At 56.2% G+C, this 20502-nt stretch overlaps 1 protein-coding gene across 14 annotated transcripts in view; it reads left to right on the top strand.

Moving 5' to 3' along the window:
• The window catches only part of IQCE (IQ motif containing E), a 39901-nt gene that overhangs the window by 8387 nt on the left and 11012 nt on the right, over window positions 1–20502 (top strand). For 5 of the 14 annotated variants that reach the window (XM_025275540.3, XM_006074819.4, XM_006074823.4 and 2 more), the window contains exons 3-18: window positions 78–123; window positions 3986–4114; window positions 4642–4776; window positions 5881–5951; window positions 8113–8226; window positions 8325–8375; window positions 10822–10892; window positions 12146–12218; window positions 12462–12511; window positions 14266–14429; window positions 15596–15654; window positions 16777–16955; window positions 17435–17571; window positions 17670–17781; window positions 18551–18655; window positions 19768–19858. In XM_025275540.3, coding sequence (XP_025131325.3) covers window positions 78–123; window positions 3986–4114; window positions 4642–4776; window positions 5881–5951; window positions 8113–8226; window positions 8325–8375; window positions 10822–10892; window positions 12146–12218; window positions 12462–12511; window positions 14266–14429; window positions 15596–15654; window positions 16777–16955; window positions 17435–17571; window positions 17670–17781; window positions 18551–18655; window positions 19768–19858 — 1587 coding nt within the window. Of the gene's footprint in view, window positions 1–77; window positions 124–3983; window positions 4115–4641; window positions 4777–5880; window positions 5952–8112; window positions 8227–8324; window positions 8376–10821; window positions 10893–12145; window positions 12219–12461; window positions 12512–14265; window positions 14430–15595; window positions 15655–16776; window positions 16956–17434; window positions 17572–17669; window positions 17782–18550; window positions 18656–19767; window positions 19859–20502 lie in introns of those variants that run through there. The other 9 variants (XM_025275547.3, XM_025275544.3, XM_006074820.4 and 6 more) reach the window with 8 other exon arrangements.

Genomic DNA, 20502 nt, shown 5'->3' with positions numbered 1-20502 from the left:
TCTGAGCACTCCTATGCTGCGTGGTTGGGGCCGTTCCGGCTGCCTGAGAAGGCTCAACCATCTCTTCTTTCTTTCAGAAAGCAAAAAAGAAAAGTTTCCACAAACCTCCACCCACATCCCTGAGTAAGTATGACCAGCTTGCCTCGGAAGAGGTTCTCAGAAGGCCTCCTGCCCAGGTGTCCTGGTAGGAGGCTCAGCTGCCTCTGTCTTCTCTGAATACGCAGGATCACTGATGCACGCCCTTCTGCCCCTTGGCTCCGTCTCGTGCTGGGGCTCACTCCCGGGTCTTCGCCCTCCGCAGGTGTCCCTGTGGGCGGAGGCCCCATGGGGCGGAGGTCCTGAGCCCTCCCTGCACCGCTGAGCCCCCAGCCCCAGGGCACAGCAATGGCCTCTTGTGTTCTCCTTCCTGAGCTGCCAGAGTGAGGGAAACACAAGATTTGTTCTTGAGACACAAAGAGTTCATCTGGGCGATATACTGAATTTTATGCTTCCCAAGCTCTTTGTGACCAATCAGATCCTATGTCAGCTTTCTTTTGCTGCCGAAAAGCCTGTGGCTTTGCCTGGCTTTATTACATACTCACGTGTGTGTATTTACATTTCTTATATACATATATACAGTCAAACATACTGTCTTATGTATGACACAGTCAGAGAATACAGATGAACTTTCATATGAGCCCAAGAAAAACATACGTAGAAAGATAAATTCCTGCAAAGAAAAGAAAGCACATTTTGTAGTACAAATAAGTATAAGCATTAGAAAGGAACCACCTAGCGAACTTAACTGCAAAGCAGAGACAGACATGGACGTAGAGAACAAACATGGAAACCAAGGAGGGTAACGGGGATGGGACGAGTCAGGAGGTGGGACTGACGTATACACACTAGCAAGAACCGACCACACAGCACAGGGAACTCCGCTCAGCGCTCTGTGGTGACCTATTTGGGAAGGAAATCCAAAAAAGAGTAGATACACGTACATGTGGGCTTCCCAGGTGGCGCTAGTGGTAAAGAACCCGCCTGCAAACGCAGGAGACATAAGAGATGACGGATTCTACCCCTGAGTCGGGAAGATCCCCTGGAGGAGAGCGTGGAAACCCACTCCAGTGTTCTTGCCTGGAGAATCCCATGGACAGAGGAGCCTGGCGGGCTGCAGTCCCCGGGGTCGCAGAGAGCCGGACACGACCGAGTGACTTGGTGCTAGGACAGCTGGTTCACTTAGCTGTGCAGCAGAGACTAACGCAGCATGGTAAAGCAGCCATGCTCCAGCAGAAGTTAATTTTAAAAAACATCTAGCAGTTTGGATTTTGAATATTCTGGCTCTCCTCCTGTGGAGCAAATCGGGAATTGATGCAAAGTGAAAGTGTGGGCTTTGGTGTTTTAAAACTTCTCTTTCAGACTATTTTTTTAAATCCTTTTGTCCAGAAGGCATCACTGTCTAAGGTAAATGTGAGATCATCTTCCATTATTCTTACTGGAAGTCAAGCATTTCAAGTGTTGAAAATACTGATAATCAAATTGCTTTTTATCTTGATTTCTGTAAATGTCAGAGTTGTGTTTTGCATCATTTAGGGTGGCCAGAGCCCCCAAAGCATCAAAACCACCAAAGAGGTGCTTTCCCCCAGCCCCTGGGCCCTCCCCCAGCCCCACCGGACGCCTGTCCAGGTACCAGGGCTGATCCCAGGCCCCCTGCTCACTGCAGGATGCACTGTGTCCCCTCCCCCGGACCCCCCCACCCCAATCCCAAGCTCCTCAGTTCAGTTCAGTTCAGTCGCTCAGTCGTGTCTGACTCTTGGCGACCCCGTGAACCACAGCACACCAGGCCTCCCTGTCCATCACCAACTTCCAGAGTCCACCCAAACCCATGTCCATTGAGTCGGTGATACCATCCAACTATCTCATCCTCTGTCTTCCCCTTCTCCTCCTGCCCCCAATCCCTCCCAGCATCAGGGTCTTTTCCAATGAGGCAGCTCTTCGCCTCAGGTGGCCAAAGTATTGGAGTTTCAGCTTCAACATCAGTCCTTCCAGTGAACACCCACGACTGATCTCCTTTAGGATGGACTAGTTGGATCTCCTTGCAGTCCAAGGGACTCTCGAGTCTTCTCCAGCACCACAGTTCAAAAGCATCAATTCTTCAGCGCTCAGCTTTCTTTAGAGTCCAACTCTCACATCCATACATGACTACTGGAAAAAGCATAGCCTTGACTAGACGGACCTTTGTTGACAAAGTAATGTCTCTGCTTTTTAATATGCTGTCTAGATTGGTCATAACTTTCCTTCCAAGGAGCAAGTGTCTTTTAATTTCATGGCTGCAATCAACATCTTCAGTGATTTTGGAGCCCAGAAAAATTAAGTCTGACACTGTTTCCACTGTTTCCCCATCTGTTTGCCATGAAGTGATGGGACCAGATACCATGATCTTAGTTTTCTGAATGTTGAACTTCAGGGCAACTTTTTCACTCTCCTCTTTCACTTTCATCAAGAGGCTTTTTAGTTCCTCTTCACTTTCTGCCATAAGGGTGGTGTCATCTGCATGTCTGAGGTTATTGATATTTCTCCCAGCAGTCTTGATTCCAGCTTGTGCTTCCTCCAGCCCAGCGTTTCTCATGATGTACTCTGCATATAAGTTAAATAAGCAGGGTGACAATATGCAGCCTTGACGTACTCCTTTTCCTATTTGGAACCAGCCTGTTGTTCCGTGTCCAGCTCTAACTCCTAGTGTTCCCTTAATAGGTGTACCCCTATCTGATTTCCGAGCTACAACAGCAGGAACCCAGGCTGTCCCATTCACTTCATAAATGTGTCTCTACTGCCCAGTACTGGCCATCTGACACAAAGAGCCAACTCACGGGCAAAGACCAGATGCTGGGAAAGATTGAGGGCAGGATGAGAAGGGGGCGGCGGAAGATGAGATGGTTAGATGGCATCACTGACTCAGTGCACGTGAATTTGAGCAAACTCCAGGAGAGTGGAAGACAGGGAAGCCTAGCGGGCTACAGTCCATGGGGTCTCAAAGAGTCGGACACGACTTAGCGACTGAACAACTGCCCACTCCGGGTCTCTGGGGTTTGTAGTCCCCGTGTGCTGAGGCTTCTGGTCCTCGCCATGCTCCGAGGCGGCGAGGCTTCTGGCCCCTCCGCGTTCATTGTTCCTCAGCGTCAGCCACCAACAGGAACCACCAGCTGAGTCCCTCTGCTTTGCAACTTTATCCATGGGCGTGCATATTGTGGAATTCTCTCTATTTATTGATAAACCCTGTACATTTAGGAGGGAAATATCGTTTGTGGGGTTTTTTTTCTGATCACTAATATACCTTCATAAATACTCACTTAAATGCATGTTTAAAGTTTGGAAGACCTTCCAAATACCCTGGGAGTGAGCACAGTGGTCCTGGGTGAGTGGAAACGCCTCAGGGCCCAATGTGTCTTTACTCCCACATCCTAAATGATAAAGGGGAATTTTCCATAAATTCCATAAGCCATGGAAAAATCTTAGAGATTTTAATAACTAAATGCATTAGATTTAGAATCTCAGGACCTTCTACAGATATAAATTGCTTTGGTATTTAAGAAATATAAGCATGTTTTATGAACAACTTGGTTTTGCATAAATTTGCACAATTTCTATATTTCATGTGAAGAAGCAAAATTCCAGATTAAAATATAATTTTAAAACCCTTCCTTTGTTTTGGTGACAAAATTAAAAAATGCCCTGGGGGAAAAAATGGGAAATTAATACTGTAATATTGGTACAACTTCAGGCTCATATTTTAAAATCAATTCCAGTTACTTCTTTATAATAAAATTTAAAAAGCAAATGTGAGTATATAAACATAACCGTATTTTTCCATATTTTTTTATTTTTGCCGGAATGTGCTCATCTGGGGCGGTTGTGAGTGTTTGGCTGTACCGTCTTTGTCTTTCTGAAGCACAGATGTTGGGGGCACAGTGTTCTGTACCTCTAAAACCGTGTGTTGCCTTTCTAGAGTCACCTTATCACTCTAAACCGAGGAAGGTGGCCTCCTGGAGATCTCTGAGGACCGCGGCGAGCATGCCTCTCGGGGGCCGGATGTCCTTAACGCCCCAGAAGCTGTGTCTGGGAAGCTCCAAGCAAGGTACGCACGCGCCCCTCGGAAATAGACCCCTCCTTAAAAAAAAAGAAAAGAAATAGAGCCATCCTGCTCACGAGCAGCGCCTGGTCCCAGGTGCTGACGACACAGAGCTTGGAATGCGCCTTGTCTGAATGACCCCGTTTCTGACCTTGTCAAGGACGTGGCGCCTTGAGGCGCACACTCCGAGTGTGTGCGACCTTTGACATTTGCTCTGCGGGTCTCGGCCTGTCTGAGTGGGGCTGGCTGTGCTGGGTCACAGACCCTCCTCCCGACAGCTTTGGGAGTCGTGTGAGCCGGTTGAGGTCATGCCGGCAGCTTGGAAAGGGATGTGCTGGGCACACGCGCAGCCTGGAAGTGGGCAGGCGCCACAGGGAGGGCTTTGCTGATCTTGGGGCCGGTGGCTGAATGTTGCTCACACACCATGGGTCCCGTGAGCTTCCTTCAACCCCCCGAGCCTGGTTACTAGAGGCAGCGCTGTCCATTGTGTCTGCTCGTACCTGTCGCGTTAAAACCGTGCACATTCAAACCAGGCAGTCTGACCCCAGCCCTGACTTCAGACCTCACCTTGGACTGTGCCTGGACCCACTCCCCCAGCAGCGCCCCCGACTTTGTGACCGAAGCCTTGAGAATGAAGAGGTCAAACCTCAGGCGTTCTGCCAGCCACGGTGAGCTCGACGCGGTGACACGGCCACGAGGCCGGGCGGGGGACTGGGGGTGCTCTGCAGAATGAGGGGCGGGCCCCCCGCAGGCGGCCGCCGAGCGTCCTGAAGGTCCCTGCTGCCTCCTGGAGGGTGGCTTTCCTGCTGTGGAGGGAGACGTCATCCCTGGCTTCAGTGGTGTCTGCCTCCGTGGAGTCGTAGTGAAACAGGTTGTGTAAACGATCTTAGAAATGAAAGCTGCGAATGAGACAGCCCAAATCTCACAGAGCAGGGCCAGCTGGTGTCGTGCTGCTGTCTTCCTGTCCAGCCCGAGTCCACACGCCTCCTCCCCAGCGTCCACTGCCTTTCCGTCGGCGCCGTGGAAAGCCCCGAGAAGCCTTGTCCCGGTGGCCAGGCTGGTCCCCGAGCGGCTCTGCTGGCCGGCATTGCTGTTTCAGGCTTACGTGCTTTAGAGTCCTGTTCCCGTTAGGGACTGTGCTGAAGCAGAGTGCCCCAGGCACTGTGCCGACGGTGGGCGCAGGGCCGGCTGCTGGCATCCGCATGATGATGCCACTGCGTTTGTTTTTGACTGTTTGTTTGCGGCTTCAAGTCTAAAGACACGGCTTTTCTTTGTGACTCCCTCCTTTAATCCTTTTGTAGATGAACACATGGGCTTCCCTGGTGGCTCAGTGGTAGAGAATCTGCCTGCCAGTGCGGGAGACCCAGGTTCAATCAGGAAGATCCCTTGGAGAAGGGAATGACTGCCCACTCCAGTATTCTTACTTGGAGGATCCCATGGACAGAGGAGCCTGGAGGGCTACAGTCCTTGGGATGGCAAAAGAGTTGGACACGACTTAGCGACTTAACAACAGCGCCCCTTTAATCCTCTGAGTGTAATCAAGTCCTGTGTTCACACCTTTTAGTTTTCTTTTGCTTCTTCTTTCCAAATCAATACCTGTTTGGGTTTTCTTACTTCTGGGAAAAGACCATAATCAGGTTAAAAATGTTGAAATGCATTTGTTCTTTTTTTATTGTTTTTTTTTAAAGATAATTTTATTAACCTCCAGGTTTCCCTTAAGGTATAGTCCAGCGTTCCTTCTTCTTTTCAGAGGGCTGTGTGTCTCCCCGCAGGTTACGTTCCGGGGAACCCTGTCTACAGAGAGAAGGAGGACATGTATGACGAGATCATTGAACTGAAGAAGGTAGAGTTCCCGCCTGTCCTCCGCGACTGTTAAGTGGGGGGGGCCCTCGGTCACGCGGATGGGGGGTCGCACCTGTGCCGGGGCGTGTCCCGTGGGAAGAGCAGGGGTTGCAGGGGGACACCGAGTGTAAGCCTGGCCGGGCGCCTGAGCAGCTGGGAGACGCTGGCTCCTGGGGGGCCACCCGCCAGCGGCGAGGGAGCCTGGACTGCGGTCAGCCAGCAAGCTCTGGGTCTCCCTGGGGGGACAGCCCCAGGGGGATGAGGTTATTTCCCTTTGTGCCCCGAGCCCTGGCATTAGGATGAGTCTTTCTTTGGCTGTTACTGTGATCAGTAACTTCCCGTTTGTGTTATTCTTCAGCATTCGTGGCATTTCACAGCTCTCAGTGGCTCTGTCTCTATGCGCCCGTGAGAGAGGTGATGGCCTTGAGGCTCGTAGTATATCCAGGGTTTACCACTAGCAGACCCAGGATGTTCAAGGTCGTCTACCTCCTGGGGCCACTGCTCCATTTGCATAACCCATGCTGCCACCCCCCAGAGCGCAAACCGCCCCAAGATGAGCGGTGTCCCCCTCGTCCCCGTCTCGCCCCCCCTACGCCACGCCTGGCTCTATGCACCGCACGGCTCGTGGTGCCGCCCGCAGACTCGGGGGGCCCTTCCCGTCCGTGACGCAGGTCTGTTCACAGGCTGCCCCCCGCCCCCCGCCAGTAGAGCTGGGACCCGTCTGGCACGAGGTCAAGCAGGGTGCTGGCGGCCGGCGTGCCCAGAGCACACGAGAGCCTGGAAGCCACCTTGGGCGAGGGTCCCCGTACACGACAGCCCTCCTGTGGGAGCTGCAGGGTCCTCACCCGAGGAGGTGACTAAGAGCCCTGCGTCCTCGGGGTGGCAACACTCAGGGGGAGCCTTCTTGGGGCCAGAAGCGGGTCTCTGGGTGGGATCACTGCCTTATTCCAAGTACACAGGCCTCCTCCTCCCTTCCGAGGGGAGGGTTTATCTTCAGCACTCTGCTGCCCCGGGGCAGGGGCACAGGGTGGTTTTTCTCTGGCAAGTGACGTCTCAGTGTGCTGTTGAAAATGGGGAGGGTCGTAAGTGCAGCTTCATGGGGTTTTGTGAGGGTTCGACGCAGTAATCCACGAGAGGGCTTTAGCGCAGGGTTCTTAGCTATGCTGAGCAGGGTAGGTATTCCTGGAAGCAGAATTCCCGTTATCGGATTTCTTGTCTTTCCCAGTGAATGGGCGTTAACTGATTAATTCACGAAACGGGCCCTGAGGGCTTAGCATCTATCCCACCGGCTGCAGCCGCTGGGCGGCTTTCCTGACTGCCCGCAGTGGGTGGACGCCCGACTGTCTCTCCAGTGGCCAGGTCAGGTCTGTTCTGATGCTCAGACTCTCTGCTGAGCACTGCGAGTCCCTTGACAGGACGTCTCCAAGACGACTGGCTAATTCGGGTCCAGGCTGTGCTGGAAGCCGGTCAGCTCCAGTGCTGGCTGACCCCGTGGGCATTTCTGGACGAGGCTCACACGCGCTGACTTAACCTGACACTTTCCCAGCCATGGGGTTCCACGGACCAGGAGAAAGTTTCCTTAAGTGAGGCTGTTAGAAGTCCCCTCCCGTGAGCATTTCCTCAAAGGACTACACGTGTCTGGAGTAATAGGAAGGCCATCATTTCAAAATACAGGATAGTTGTAAACAGCGAATAAACTTAGTTTTATGAAAAATCGACAGTCTTCCTTCTAAATTCACCGCAGATGGGTGGGAAATTCACCCACAGATAAACGTGTGGGGACCGGCGCTCTGACCCGCTGAGCCTTAGTTGAGGATGAGTCTTGAGCAGACGTTAGCCCATGGCTGTTTGTGACGTGAGGAACGCTCCCACGGCCCCCCAGGACCGCCACTGGCCGTGCCGTTTGTGAGCGGCGCTCATCTGCGGCGGGGGCACTGTTTGCATTTTAGGGGGCAGGGTTCCTGGTTGCCTGGATCGCCCTGCACCTAACGGGGTGTCTGCCCCCAGCCCCGACCTCCACGGTAACGTCCAGACCTGCCTTACCCTCTGCGCACGCAGCGCCCGCTCGGGAGCCAGGAGCTTTGACGCCCTCCCCATCTCCGTGTCTCACCCGGTGTCTGTGTGTGCACGGTGTGTGTGCGTGTGGCCCTTCTTTTCTTCAGTCACTAAACGTGCAAAAGAGTGATGTGGATCTGATGAGAACGAAGCTTCGGCGCCTTGAAGAGGAAAACAGCAGAAAGGACCGGCAGATCGAGCAGCTTCTGGACGCGTCCCGAGTAAGTGCGGGGCCCGGGATGCGGTGCCAGACGCAGGCGGCCCCCAGCGGGGGAGGCCCAGCGCACCTCGTCTTCATCTCTCGATCTGCTTACCACAGGGCCCAGATTTTGTTCGGACTCTGGCAGAGAAAAGGCCCGATGCTGGCTGGGTGAGTATAATCTCCGACAGCTCAGCTCATCTGTCCGCCGAGATCTGATCTTCAGATGGCCTTTAGAGACAGAGCTTCTCTCTGAAGCACTCAGAGCAGAAGAGTAACAGGCAAGCGGAAGGCCTTCCTGAAACCCTCCTCCACCGAGCGGTGGGGCTTACACGACGACCCCGCGGGGGCTCTTAGTGGGAGCAGGAGGCGGGCTGAGCAGGCTGACCGCAGGGTCGAAAAGGCGCGGCAGGAGAAGGCCGTCACGGCGCGGACACCTCGGGCCCAGCACACGACGCCGATTCCAGCAGGAGTCAAAGCAGGAGTAGAGTCAGGGCCGTAAGGCGCGTGCAGAGCCTGCTTGTGCGTCGTGTGACAGCACTTAGCACGTGAGCAAGACAGGATTGTGGGAAATGGAGCCCTTGCGTGGTCGACGCTGTGCGGATAAGCTGCCGCAGCCGGAGGGACATGAGTCGCAGCAAACGTCACCTGAGTCAAGGAAGACCGTTTTAAAAAACCTGAGCTGCGATTCACGTCTGAGATTCTTGAACACAAAATCACATTAATGATGTGATTAATGGATTTGATAACATAAACTTAAAATTTATAGTGAAAACCCATACGACTACAATTGAAAATGGATCCGTATAATGGGTGGGGGGAGATGACTGATCAGTAAAACGGATTTTATCCAGAAGATGCGAAGAATCTACCCCCGTGTATAAAGAAGGGAAGCAGCGTGCTGTGAACGGATGACTCGCCCGGCTCTGTGCCTGGGCAGCTCAGAGGAAGCACACACAGGCGTGAGGAAACCCCGTGTTGCCTGACGGCGGCTCAGCAAATGCTGTGCGGTTTGCACGGGTACAGATTCTTGGTGACCGTTTTGCAGTCGGGACTTCAGCCCCCATGTTTAAAATCAGGAAACTGAGGTTAAGAGATGTGTCCCAAATTGGGTTCACGGTGAGTGACCGTGGGCTCTGAAGGCTGGGCGGTGTGGCTGTGCGAGCCACCGTTTGTAACACTGCGCTCGCCACTTGTCCCGTGATGCTCATTTGTTTTTTTCTATTTTCTGGCCGTGCCAGGCAGCATGTGGGATCTTAGTTCCCCAACCAGGGATCGAACCCATGGCCCCTGCATTGGGAGCACAGAGGCTTAACCACCAGACCGCCAGGAAAGTCCTAATGATGCTCTTTAGGATTATGTCTTGAGAAAAACATAAAAAAAATCCAGCACAAAAGGCCATTTGCACAAGGATATTTCTAGCTGCCCAGTTTGGGAAGGGAGATGGAGGAGGAGCCATTCAGATTACCATACCGCTGTTTGGATCCTCAGCATTTTTTTTTTTTTTTCACTGCACCTTGAGGCTTGTGGGATGTTAGTTCCCCAACCAGGGATCGAACCCATGGCCCCTGCATTGGGAGCACAGAGTCCTACCCACTGGACCGCCGGATAATTCCAGGGTTTTTTCTTTCTTTTTTAAAGTTTATTTAAAGTGGAAATTCTAGATCATAGATACATGCCAGTTTCGCTCTGCTGCCCTTTACCAAATCATCCGTCAAAGTGGCTGTGACTGAACATTTCTACTTGAATCATCTGCCTTCCAGAAACACCTGCCCGTGTGCACGAGGAGGGCTGGCTGGGGTTTCTGTGAGAGCTTGAACTCTCTGTGAGGGTCACGAGCTCAGTGTCCGTCAGTAGCAGGACAGGTAACAACGCTGTGCGTTCACACCTGGGAGGAACAATGCAGATCTGTAGCAACGACTGGGGTTAGGGCTCCACGACGGTTTGTGAAGTGAGAACAGTGTGCAGGATGGTATGCGTGGGGTTGCCATTTATGTAAACAACAGCGAAACACCACCACTCAGCAGGTGTGCATACGCGTGTGCGTAATGAGGTCTGGAGAGTGAACACACGCTATGCTGGTAACGTCAGTTAGTTGACAGGGGTAAGCGCAAAGGGTAAATGTGCCCAGGTGTTGCTAGTATAACTAAAAATCACCTTAAAATCCAGTTGAAAAGTGTTTGACTCTTCAAAAAAAAAGGGAAGTCCTGTCGGGAATGCAGGGTATCATCTCCCAAAGCGCTGCGTGAGCAGAGAGCAGGAAGCACTGAGGCAGAGGGGCCTCCCCAGGGCCCTAGTCCAGCTGCCCGGGGGAGGGTGCTGGGGATGGGGCTGCCCTGGGCCGCTGGATTTGGGGTGTCCGTGCCTGGTGACTGAGGTGGTGCGTGTCCCGTCCCTCCTCCCGAGGGTGGCGCCCTTTGAGGAGGGGAGCACCCTGTTCCCGGCCCCCCTGCCCCCCTGCTCCAAGTCTAGAAGAGACACCAGCGAGCGAATGGGGGGGACATTCGATCAGGTAGGGCACAGGTCCGGCTGCGTCTCCGTGTGGCAGGGGAGGCCGTGGCCGTGGAGGCCGGGCTGTGTTCCCCCGGTTGGCTTGATGGGTGTGGTCCCCCGGCAGGTGATCAACGGGCTGAAGCAGAGGGTCCTCAAGCTGGAGCAGCAGTGCAAGGAGAAGGACAACGTTATCAAGTACGGGGCCGGGGCGCCGGGGGCCCTGCCGGGGCCAGCTGGGCGCGCACCCGTCCTGCTCCCAGCCCAGTGTCCGTGCCCGCTGCCCCACCCCTCCCCCGCCCACGCCCCAGCCTCGCTTGTTACCAAAGCTTGAGCAGTGGCCTCCTCCAGACACCACCGAGGAGCCATGTTCTCCCCTCTCTCTCCTCGCTCCCGTTTCTTTGACGACGCGCCTTCTTTCCTTCACCTCCTGTGATCTCGTCTCCACCGTTGACTTCATGGACTAGACGCAGGCTCTTGCTGCCTGGACACCTCCCCAGGCTGCCTCTCACCGTCCCGCACGGTCCTGTGCTGTTTTTAGAGCAGCTATACAGATTTCTTGCCTGCTCTTTTATCCCAGAGGGGAGCCTTTCCTGGTGTGTTGGAGTTTATTTAAGGAAATCCGAGTTTACGCTCTCTGTTGCCCCGTGTGTCCTCTTTATACAATAGACCCCGTCTTCCTTTGTTTCTGGCCGGAATTATCAGCTGTCTCATTATCATTCTGTCTCAGAATCCTAAACTGTATAAGTAACTTTACCTTCATTTCTCTGTAGAGCCTTTTCTCTGGAGTCTGTTAAGTGTTGAGAATGAGGAGAATTATATGGACAGTACAAGGAGAAAAAAAAAAATGGTTCTCTTTCCTTTAAAAAATAATCATTCCCCCACTTGCCCAAAGACGGCTTGTCCTTTCTAACCCTGAGGTGTTTCTTCACAATTACTCCGGTTTTTAGACACCGTCTTATTAGCAAAGAATATCCCCCAGAAGGAGGCCTTTTACCTCACCCTGGAGGGTGGCTGGTCCTACCAGGAAGGGCCCCGTAGGTGTGAGAATTCCCTGGTGGGTTTTGTGCAAGCCACCCGCCAGCTGAAGGCCCCTCAGGCTTCCCTGGAAGCTCAGTTGGTAAAGAATCCGCCTGCAGTGCAGGAGACCCTGGTTCGACCCCTGGGTCGGGAAGACCCACTGGAGAAGGGATCGGCTACCCACTCCAGTATTCTTGGGCTTCCCTGGTGGCTCAGTTGGTAAAGAGTCTACAAGGCGGGAGACCTGGGCTGGGAAGATCCCCTGGAGAAGGGAAAGGCCCACGCCAGTATTCTGGCCTGGAGAATTCCATGGACTGTATAGTCCGTGGGGTAGCAGAGGTGGACTCGACTGAGCGACTTCCCCTTTCCCTCGCCTGGCACTGCCCAGCAGTGACGGCGCTGCCACATTAACTCCGACCTTGGGTTCTCAGCAAACTGCAGACCGATGTGAAGACCACGAACCTGGAGGAGATGCGGATCGCCATGGAGACGTACTACGAGGAGGTGCGTGTCCCCCGCCCGGGGCAGGCGGTGGGCTCGGGTGGGGGGCACAGTCAGTTGCCAAGCTGGGTGGTGGCCCCGCTGCTGTGTGGGACCCTCGCCTTCTAGTTTATCTTGACCGGAACACAAATCAGCAACTTAGTGCTAACTTCCTGCCGCCGGGCCGACACAGAGACTCCGTGTTTCAGAGGGCAGTCTCCTTGGCACTCGTTTTGTGTTAACCGCCTTTTAACTTGGTGTCTACAGATTCACCGTCTCCATGGTCTTCTCGCAAGCTCCGAGATGACAGGAAAGAGGTACGACCCTCTGTCTGTCTGTCTGTCTGGGAGCCCTGCTCTGCATGCTGTCTGTGTGTTCAGCGGCTGGCAGAGTAGGGGCGCTCCTTCCATGGAGCGCGGACCCCGCCCTGGGTCTGGGGCTTCTAGCTGCCGCTCTAGCTTCAGGCTCTCGTGTCCCCTCCCTGGGGGGTCACGGATGCCCCCTCCCAGTTGCCGTCTCTGACCCCTGGCAGCGTGGTCGGTGCTCTGGGCATCCACTGGTGGTCCTACCTCACAGCTTCCAGCTTAGAAGCAGAAAGCACTCTTTCTCAAAGCAGATCTTCCTTTTAGGAAGACATTTAGGACTGAGTACAGGATCGTCTTGCCAAGTACCTTTACTGGGAGAGACGGGGCGTTTCCTCAGCACCTACCTCTTCCCCCGTCCCGTCCCCAGATGACGTCAGGCTCTCAGCAGGTCAGGGAAGGAGGGGTCCCTTGTCACAAATTCAGTCGTGTCACTGGCCTCCGCCGTGAATTACTGACAGTTACTGACCATCTGGGCTTCCCAGGCGGCTCAGCGGTAAAGAACCCGCCTGCCAGTGCAGGAGATGTGAGTTTGATCCCTGGGTCAGGAGGACCCCTGGAGAAGGGAATGGCCACCCACTCCAGTGTTCTTGCCTGGAGAACCCCATGGACAGAGGAGCCTGGCGGGCTACAGTCCACGGGGTCGCAAAGAGTCAGAAGCGACTGAGCGACTAAACAACAGCAACAACAGTTAATCCTTCACAATTGCCAGCACGCTCTTCCCTTTTTCGTTCCCCCAGTAGCTTAAAGTGGGGGCGGGAGCGGGGGCCAGAGGACTTGCAGTCGATGTCCGTGGTAGGCAGCGTTGTGTTCTGTAACGGGCCCTCGGTGTGAACTGGAGAGTGATGGCCTGCCACCCCCGGGGAAGCACAGGCTCCATCCCGACATCCTCTGGTCAGCTTTCCCATCACCTGGCCAGCGCACAGCCCGCCTTCCCGTGTTTCTGTCTAAAGGTGCCTCACCTGGTGCCCATTGTTAGCTCACAAGCCCTGAGCCCTCCACCCGCCTCGGCTTGAGCCTGAGCAAAGCCCCAGCACACGCAGTCCCCCCGGAGCCGCGTCTCAGCTCCTCCCGATGACGAACTCCGCTGCGGGGGGCTGGGGAAAGTAGTGAAGTCAGCCCAGAAACGGGAAAGACCGCGTGGTCCACCCCGCTGAGAGCAGATATGAGAGCAGACGCGGGCAGTGCCTGTCCTGCCGCCGGGAGCGGGCTCCCCGAGTCCCAGAGCTTCCTCCCCTCCGCCCTGGGTGGCCACGGGGACCCCACGAGGCACCGCAGGCGTCGGTCCGGTGCTCACAGAGATTTAGCGAGCAGACGACTTGGCAGATGAGGAGTCTGTAACCAACCGGCGTTGACCGTACTTTAGACTTTGTGGAGGAGGAGGCGCGATCAGAACAGCCATCCAAGGACAGGACTGATGGAGCAGGAGGGGCGGGACCCCTCCACGGCTCTTCTGGTCACGCTGCTCCGTTTGTCACTGACGACACAGTCCCGTGTTAGGCAGGCGTGCCCATGAGAAGAGTGAACCTCTGTCCGGGGTGACAGTCTGCTGGTCTGGGATTCGCAGTCAGCCTTCCCCGTGAACTGCACAACCTTCATGCTCAGGACACCCTGAGCGCCCAGGCCGCCGTGTGCCTGCCCCTCACTTGGGATGTGTGTTGGGCCAGCTCAGGACCTGAACCTTACCCGCTGGGTCTTGTTGCTCCTAGGCCTCCAGTGGAGAAGAAAATAGGCCTTAAAAGGCAGAAGAAAATGAGCAGTGCCCTACTGAGCTTGTCCCGGAGCGTCCAGGAGCTCACGGAGGAGAACCAGAGCCTGAAGGAGGACCTGGACCGCATGCTCAGCAACTCCCCCACCGCCTCCAAGATCAAGGGTACCTGCCCAGAGAGGGGACCCGTCCTTCCCCGGCCACCCCGCTGGGCGGCGCTGCCCTGCGCAACCAGCCTGCCGTGGGCCAAGCACGGTCCTAGACCCCGGGTAGAGCTGTGGAGGCCTCTGCAGGAGAGGGAGGCTGCCCCGTGTCACCAGCCCGCCATGGGCCGAGCACGGTCCTGGGCCCTGGGCAGAGCCGTGGAGGCCTGTGCAGCGGGGGGAGTCTGCCCTGTGTCATCAGCCTGCCATGGGCCAAGCACGGTTCTGGGCCCCAGGCAGAGCTGTGGGAGTGCGTGCAGGTGGGGGAGACTGACCTGCTGGAATAGCACTGGGGAAGGGGCAGATGGGGGGCAGCCGTGCCCACGGCCGGGAGGGGCACTCCGGGCAGCGGGCACAGAGCCCCGAGTGGGCCTGGCACTGTGAGGCAGCCAGCACGCCCAGCCCCTGGAAGCGGGGGCTGGTGGAGGACCGGGCCTTGAGGGCCACCCAGAGGGCAGTGGGTTTGTGCGGAGGAGAGAGGAGCCCCGCTCCTGTGCTGCATGGAGGCCATGCAGGAAAGGGGGCCACGAGGACAGCACCCCGCAGGGTCCTCTGGGGCTGCTGGTGGCCTGGCCCGGGGCTCCGCGGTGGCGGGAGGCGGCCGCGATCCTCGTGCACGTGAGGTCTGGCTACAGCTGGTGTGGGCAGAGGGGGGCCACAGGGGGAGGCTGCGGCTGTGGCCGAGGGCCCAATGGGGGTCAGGCACACGGGTGAGTCAGGGCGGGGCCCCGGAGGGAGACTTGAACCCGCGAGCAGGGGCGGGGGGTGACCACGGAGCCTCTGGGCGGGTAGTGGACACCAAGCACCCACAGAGCCGGGTGGAGGGGGTGCTGGAGGAGTACCGCTGGGTCTGGGAGGACGAGGGCCGGGGTGGGCTTGGGATTGGCCTCAGGGCTCGCTGGTGAGCTGGAGCAGGGCCGTCCCGGCAGGCGGGGCAGTCAGGAGAGGTCGCACGAAGGAGCTGAAAGGAGCAGTGGTCACTGCAGAGCCGTGCGGGCACCACAGGGTCCTGGACTGGGGGCCGTCCCTGGAGGGGAGCTGTCTGGCCATGCCCCAGACAGGAGGTCCCGGCCGAAGGGGCCCATCCGATGGCTGTGGAGGTGTGTCCCTCACACCCCGTTGTCCCAGCAGGCTACGTGGACTGGAGCAAGCCCCGGCTGGTTCGTCGGATCGCAGAGCTGGAAAAGGTGAGTGGTGGGCCCCTACGTGCCCTTCCCTGCCCAACCCTGCCAATGCAAGAGGGGCAGGTCCCAGGAAGTGGGCAGAAGGAGCCTTGCTCCCGGGACATAACGGGGGCCGTCTGTGCCCAGGGACAGCTACGCATGGGATGAGTTGGCCAGAGGAGACTCTTAGGGTCTAGGTACGACGCCTGGCCGTGTCAAGTCTGCCCTTGTGTCACAGACGGCAAGGCGTGGTCACACAGCACACCACAGCACTTCCAACTTTGGAGTTAACGGTCGGGGATGCGTGGGACCCCGAGCCTTTCAGAGAGCCGGCCTGACATGCACACGGGGCTCTTTACTGCCCGTCACTTACCAGGCGGCTTTTCTCACCGCTCGTGTAGCATCTGAGTTCACAGAAAACCGCGCATCCGCACTTTACCAATCAGGAAGTTAACAGATCCTCGCGTCCCCCGTGTGAATTTGCGAATCTGATTCTGTTGAGGTTGGTCAGACGTGTCTACACTGTTCCAGTATTGGTAAAACACTGAGTCAGAGCTCTCAGTTGTTGGAGCAGAGTCAACCTAGAGGGGAGCAGTAAAAATAAAAATCGAACCTGTTCACAAAGGCAGAAGACAGAGTTTCTGTAAACTGCGGGTAATTTAAGAACGAAACCCGTCAGGAACGCAAGGCGCCTGAAGGCAGTCCAGGAGCCAGTGGGCAGCGTTTGTCCACGTGGGGTGATGCTGACATCGGTGGGAGAGGGTGCTGGGAACCTTCAGGCGCAGAGCGGGCCCGTCCGTCCGGTTGACAGCCTGGGACAGAACATTGCAAACATCCCGGGGCCAGCGGGCCAGCGAGCACAGGGAAGGGCAGGCTGGGCTCACCTTCTCCAGCTGCTGCAGCGCCCGGCCCAAGCCGGCTGGGCCTCCCCACCCCGGAGGGGGAGAGTGACGGGGTGGGGCCCCGCTCCCTGCCGTCGTCCCCAGGACTCTGCGGAGCTACCCTCTCCCCAGGCAGTGCCCCAGGCTTCTCGGGTCACACGCAGAGGTCTCCCCAACCCCCTCACTGGGAGGAGGTTCCCTCTGGCCCTTGTCGCTTTTCTAGAAAAGTAAAATCAGAAATAACAGATGCCTGTGTCGCCTCCAGAAACTCAGTTCGATGGAAAGCCCCAAGGCCCAGGCTTCAGAGGCGGCGAGGTCGACCTCCCTGACCCCCTCGGCGTCCAGCCCCACGTTGCACCTGCAGGAGAACGAGCGTCTGCGCGGAGCGGTGAAGAGCCTGAAGGGCGAGCGCAGCGCCCTGCACACCCAGCTGCAGGAGAGAGAGTAGGTGGCCTGCTCCGGCGGGGGGTGCCGCCACAGCAGCGGAGCTGCCCGTGGGTCTGGGGAGGCGCAGCACACAGCGGCCATCACACAAGCCTCTGTACATGGTTATTAATCTTCTGAGGGTTTACCCGGGAGGCGAGGGCAGCTTCGGTGATACAAGGAGGCACTCAACTGGCCTATTTCATTATCCAATGCGTGGGGAGTGCCATGGAAATCTTACACGAAATTCCAGAGGGCTTTCCAAATTCTTTTCTTAGAGAAGAACTTACTTTCATTGGCCTGTGTAAAATGTCGGCCCTCCATTAGAGCTCACAGGGGTTTAAAGATTCCGTGCTCTGCTCACGATCTCTAATCTGTGCATCAGAAAAGGCCCTGGTGCTGAAGAGCACAGAGTCGTCAGGGCGACTGTGAGCATGTGGACGGCAGAGCCTCGAGGTCTAGCTTATTTCCTCTTTGCTCTCTCGCCTCTGGCTCTGTAGCCCACGGAAGACATGCCTGTCTCCGGTTCACCTGTGGCTTCTCCAGGTGCAGTTCAGAGATGCTGTTTCTCAGGCCTTGCTGCTCAGAGTGTGGCCTGGGGGCCAGCAGCCTCAGCGTCACACAGGACCTCTTAGAGGTAGAGACCCTCGGGCCCCGCCCAGCCGGGCCCTGCCCTCGTCTCCTGAACCTGGCTTTGTCTTCTGAGACCCCCTCCCCGATTCTGTGCACGTTTAGGTCTGCAGTTCACAGCAGAAGGCAAATCATTTCACCTCCAGTGGAAGTCTAACAGTGCATCCATGCGCTGGGTTTATAAACATGAGGAGTCATTTTGCTTGTGGCTCAGCTGGTAAAGAATCCGCCTGCAATGCGGGAGATCTGGGTTCGATCCCTGGGTTGGGAAGATCCCCTAGAGAAGGGAACAGCTACCCACTCCAGTACTCTGGCCTGGAGAATTCTATGGACCTTGTAGTGCACGGGGTCGCAAAGAGTCCGACACGACTGAGCGACTTTCACTTCCCCTTTCTTTGCCACACTGAAGAGCATCTCTGATGATCTAAGCCACCGCGTGACGTGATAACAGTTTCTACTCATTGAGCCCTTATGACGTGACCCATGCATGTATCTCATTCATGTGAGGTCACCACCTCAGTGGGCAGTGGAACATTTTACAGCCACGTTCTTGGCCACGTGTCACCTGTGGGGCACGGGAGAGCTTGGGGGGAGATGCCAGGGGACCCCCTGTCCCCGGCTCAGGCTGCACCCCCCACTGCCAGCCCCAGGAGCTCTTATCTGAGTGCAGGTCGATCACCGAACAGTGTGACCCTGGCTAATGCCTGTGCCCGGGCCGGTGGCGCCCGTGAGAGCGGGGCCTGCGCCTCGTGCGGCCGCCCTGCTCCTGGCCACCGCTGGCACAGGTGGGTGCTCGGTAACCGGCTGAGCAACGAGGCGGCCCCGGGCGCCCAGCGTCACCCAGAAGGGCCCGTCTGCAGCCTCGTCTGCGCAGAAGTGAGGAGGCCGGGCCCGCTGGTTTTTCCGAGAGCTGCCCTGCGCTGATGGCCCCGGCACTGCGAGCCTCTGTTTCAGTGATGCTGAAACGTCTCTGGTTCCTTGTTCAGTTTGGAGGTGAAGCAGCTGCTGCAGACGAAGGCCGAGCTGGAGAAGGATCTGGAAAGCATGAAGGAGGGAGAGAGGGAGAGAAGAGAGAGAGAGAAGGCGTTGAGGTGAGTGGGCGAGGATCAGGAAGCTACATGGTGCCAGGTGGTCCCTACCTCCCTGCCTGCGCCCCGAGGCCCACCCCCGCCCTAGTCCCAGAGTGGCTCTCATAAAGCTCCAGCCTGATCACACGGCTGCTCTCCTGACGTCTTTCATGGCTTTGCCGCTGCCTTCAGGGTGAACACCCGGCCTCTGGGGAGAGGCCCCTCACGGTCAGGCCGGTGTTGGCTCTTGGGCTTCACGGCCCCCCTCCTCCAGCATGTCTTCCTGGGCAGCCTCAGAACATGCCCCAGATTCTACACCTTGCTCAGGATAAGACCCAGGAGACAAAACGTAGAAACAAGGCTAATGTCCATCAGATTAAAAAAACTGAAGTACATCCTTAGAGAGGAGTGAGGCCCAACCCCTGCTGCAACATGGGCCAGCCTCAGAAACGTGATGCCGTGACAGAGGCAGGCGGAGGAGATGCTCTCAGACGGTCTGATTCGGAAATACCCGGAGCAGGCAGATTCCTCGAGAAGACAGCGGATGGTGGTTGCTGGGGGGTGGAGGAGGGAGTGACTGTCAGGTTAAAGGGCTCCTTTCTAGGGGGACAGAAGCACCCTGGAATTGGGCCGCGATGACGTCTGCACAGCACTGTGACTGAGAAACCACTTAACTGCATACTTCAAAAAAGTGCGTTTGGGGTTCTGTGAATTTACCTCAATAACAAAGGCCCCAAAAGTAGATTAGAAATCCAAGCAGAATATTTGGTACTCAGAATAATTAGTAAGATGCACATTACTGAAAGGAACAAAAAAATATTATTTTCAGAATAAACGTGACTAGACTTTGTCAGAAGCCTAGAATTAAAGTAAATCAGAGTGGGCGGGTGTGTGGTGAAGAACTGTTTTACTTTACCTTTGAGATCTGTGGCCAGGACGTGCGCTGTATCTCCCATTCCTGCTGTTTATTACCTAGTCATCGGTCACCTCAGTTCCTCCCGTGAGCGGCCGTGGGGTCCCCCGGGCCAGCAGGTGGTGGCCGGGCACCACGTGGCTCGGTAGGCAGCCTCCTGCGGGCACATCCAGACGCTGACAGCGTCATGGCAGGTGAGGTGTCCTCCCCCTTCTCACCTTAGAGAGGAGGTTCAGGCGCTGACCAGGAAGTTTCAGGAACTGGAAGGAAGGAAGAAGGACGAGGAAGATGAGCCCGTGGCGGTGGCTCCCGAGGTAGGGCTGTCTGTTTTCACCTCCTGCCGGCGCGGGGAGGTGGGGGAACCCTAAGCTGACGCTCCGAGGTCCCACTCGTTCCCACACCCGCGGTTTCTCCGGAAGCCCTCGGTGACAGTCCCGTTTTACCGTCACTGTCGGTTTCTGTGAATGGTGCCGTTGAGTCCTGGGCTTCTGGACTAACCGACGGTCAGTTCATCATACCACTCGGTGTATCGGCTCGCCCCACGGACTTCTCCGCTGAGAAGCACGTGTCTGCACAGAGCCTGCGGTCTTCCCGTGAGAAAGTCCAAATGTTTTTCTGTTTACGGAGAAGTTTCCCTGTAGATAATAAATGTAGACCCTAAAATAGTAGAAATAAGTGCGATTTTTATGGTCGTGATAGCAATTCTTGGTTCTTTCCACCTTAAAAACCAAGCTAGGGATCTCTTGCCTTTTATCTCAAAAGTCCCACCTACGTCATCCGGTACTGCACCGGAGGGAAGACCGTGACAGGACCCCCGCGAGGCAGACACTCGCGCACGGATGCCCAGGTGCACGAGCCCAGACAGGGCGTTGCGGTCACCTGGGTGGCGCCATGGGGCCTGCCGCCTCCATCCTCACGGGAGAGCGTTCCCCAGTTCACAGGGCTCATGAAAGCCGGG

This window comes from Bubalus bubalis, chromosome 24 (assembly GCF_019923935.1).
Source record: "Bubalus bubalis isolate 160015118507 breed Murrah chromosome 24, NDDB_SH_1, whole genome shotgun sequence".
In the NCBI taxonomy this organism is placed as follows: Eukaryota; Metazoa; Chordata; class Mammalia; order Artiodactyla; family Bovidae; genus Bubalus; species Bubalus bubalis.
This window is presented reverse-complemented; position numbering and strand designations above follow the sequence as displayed.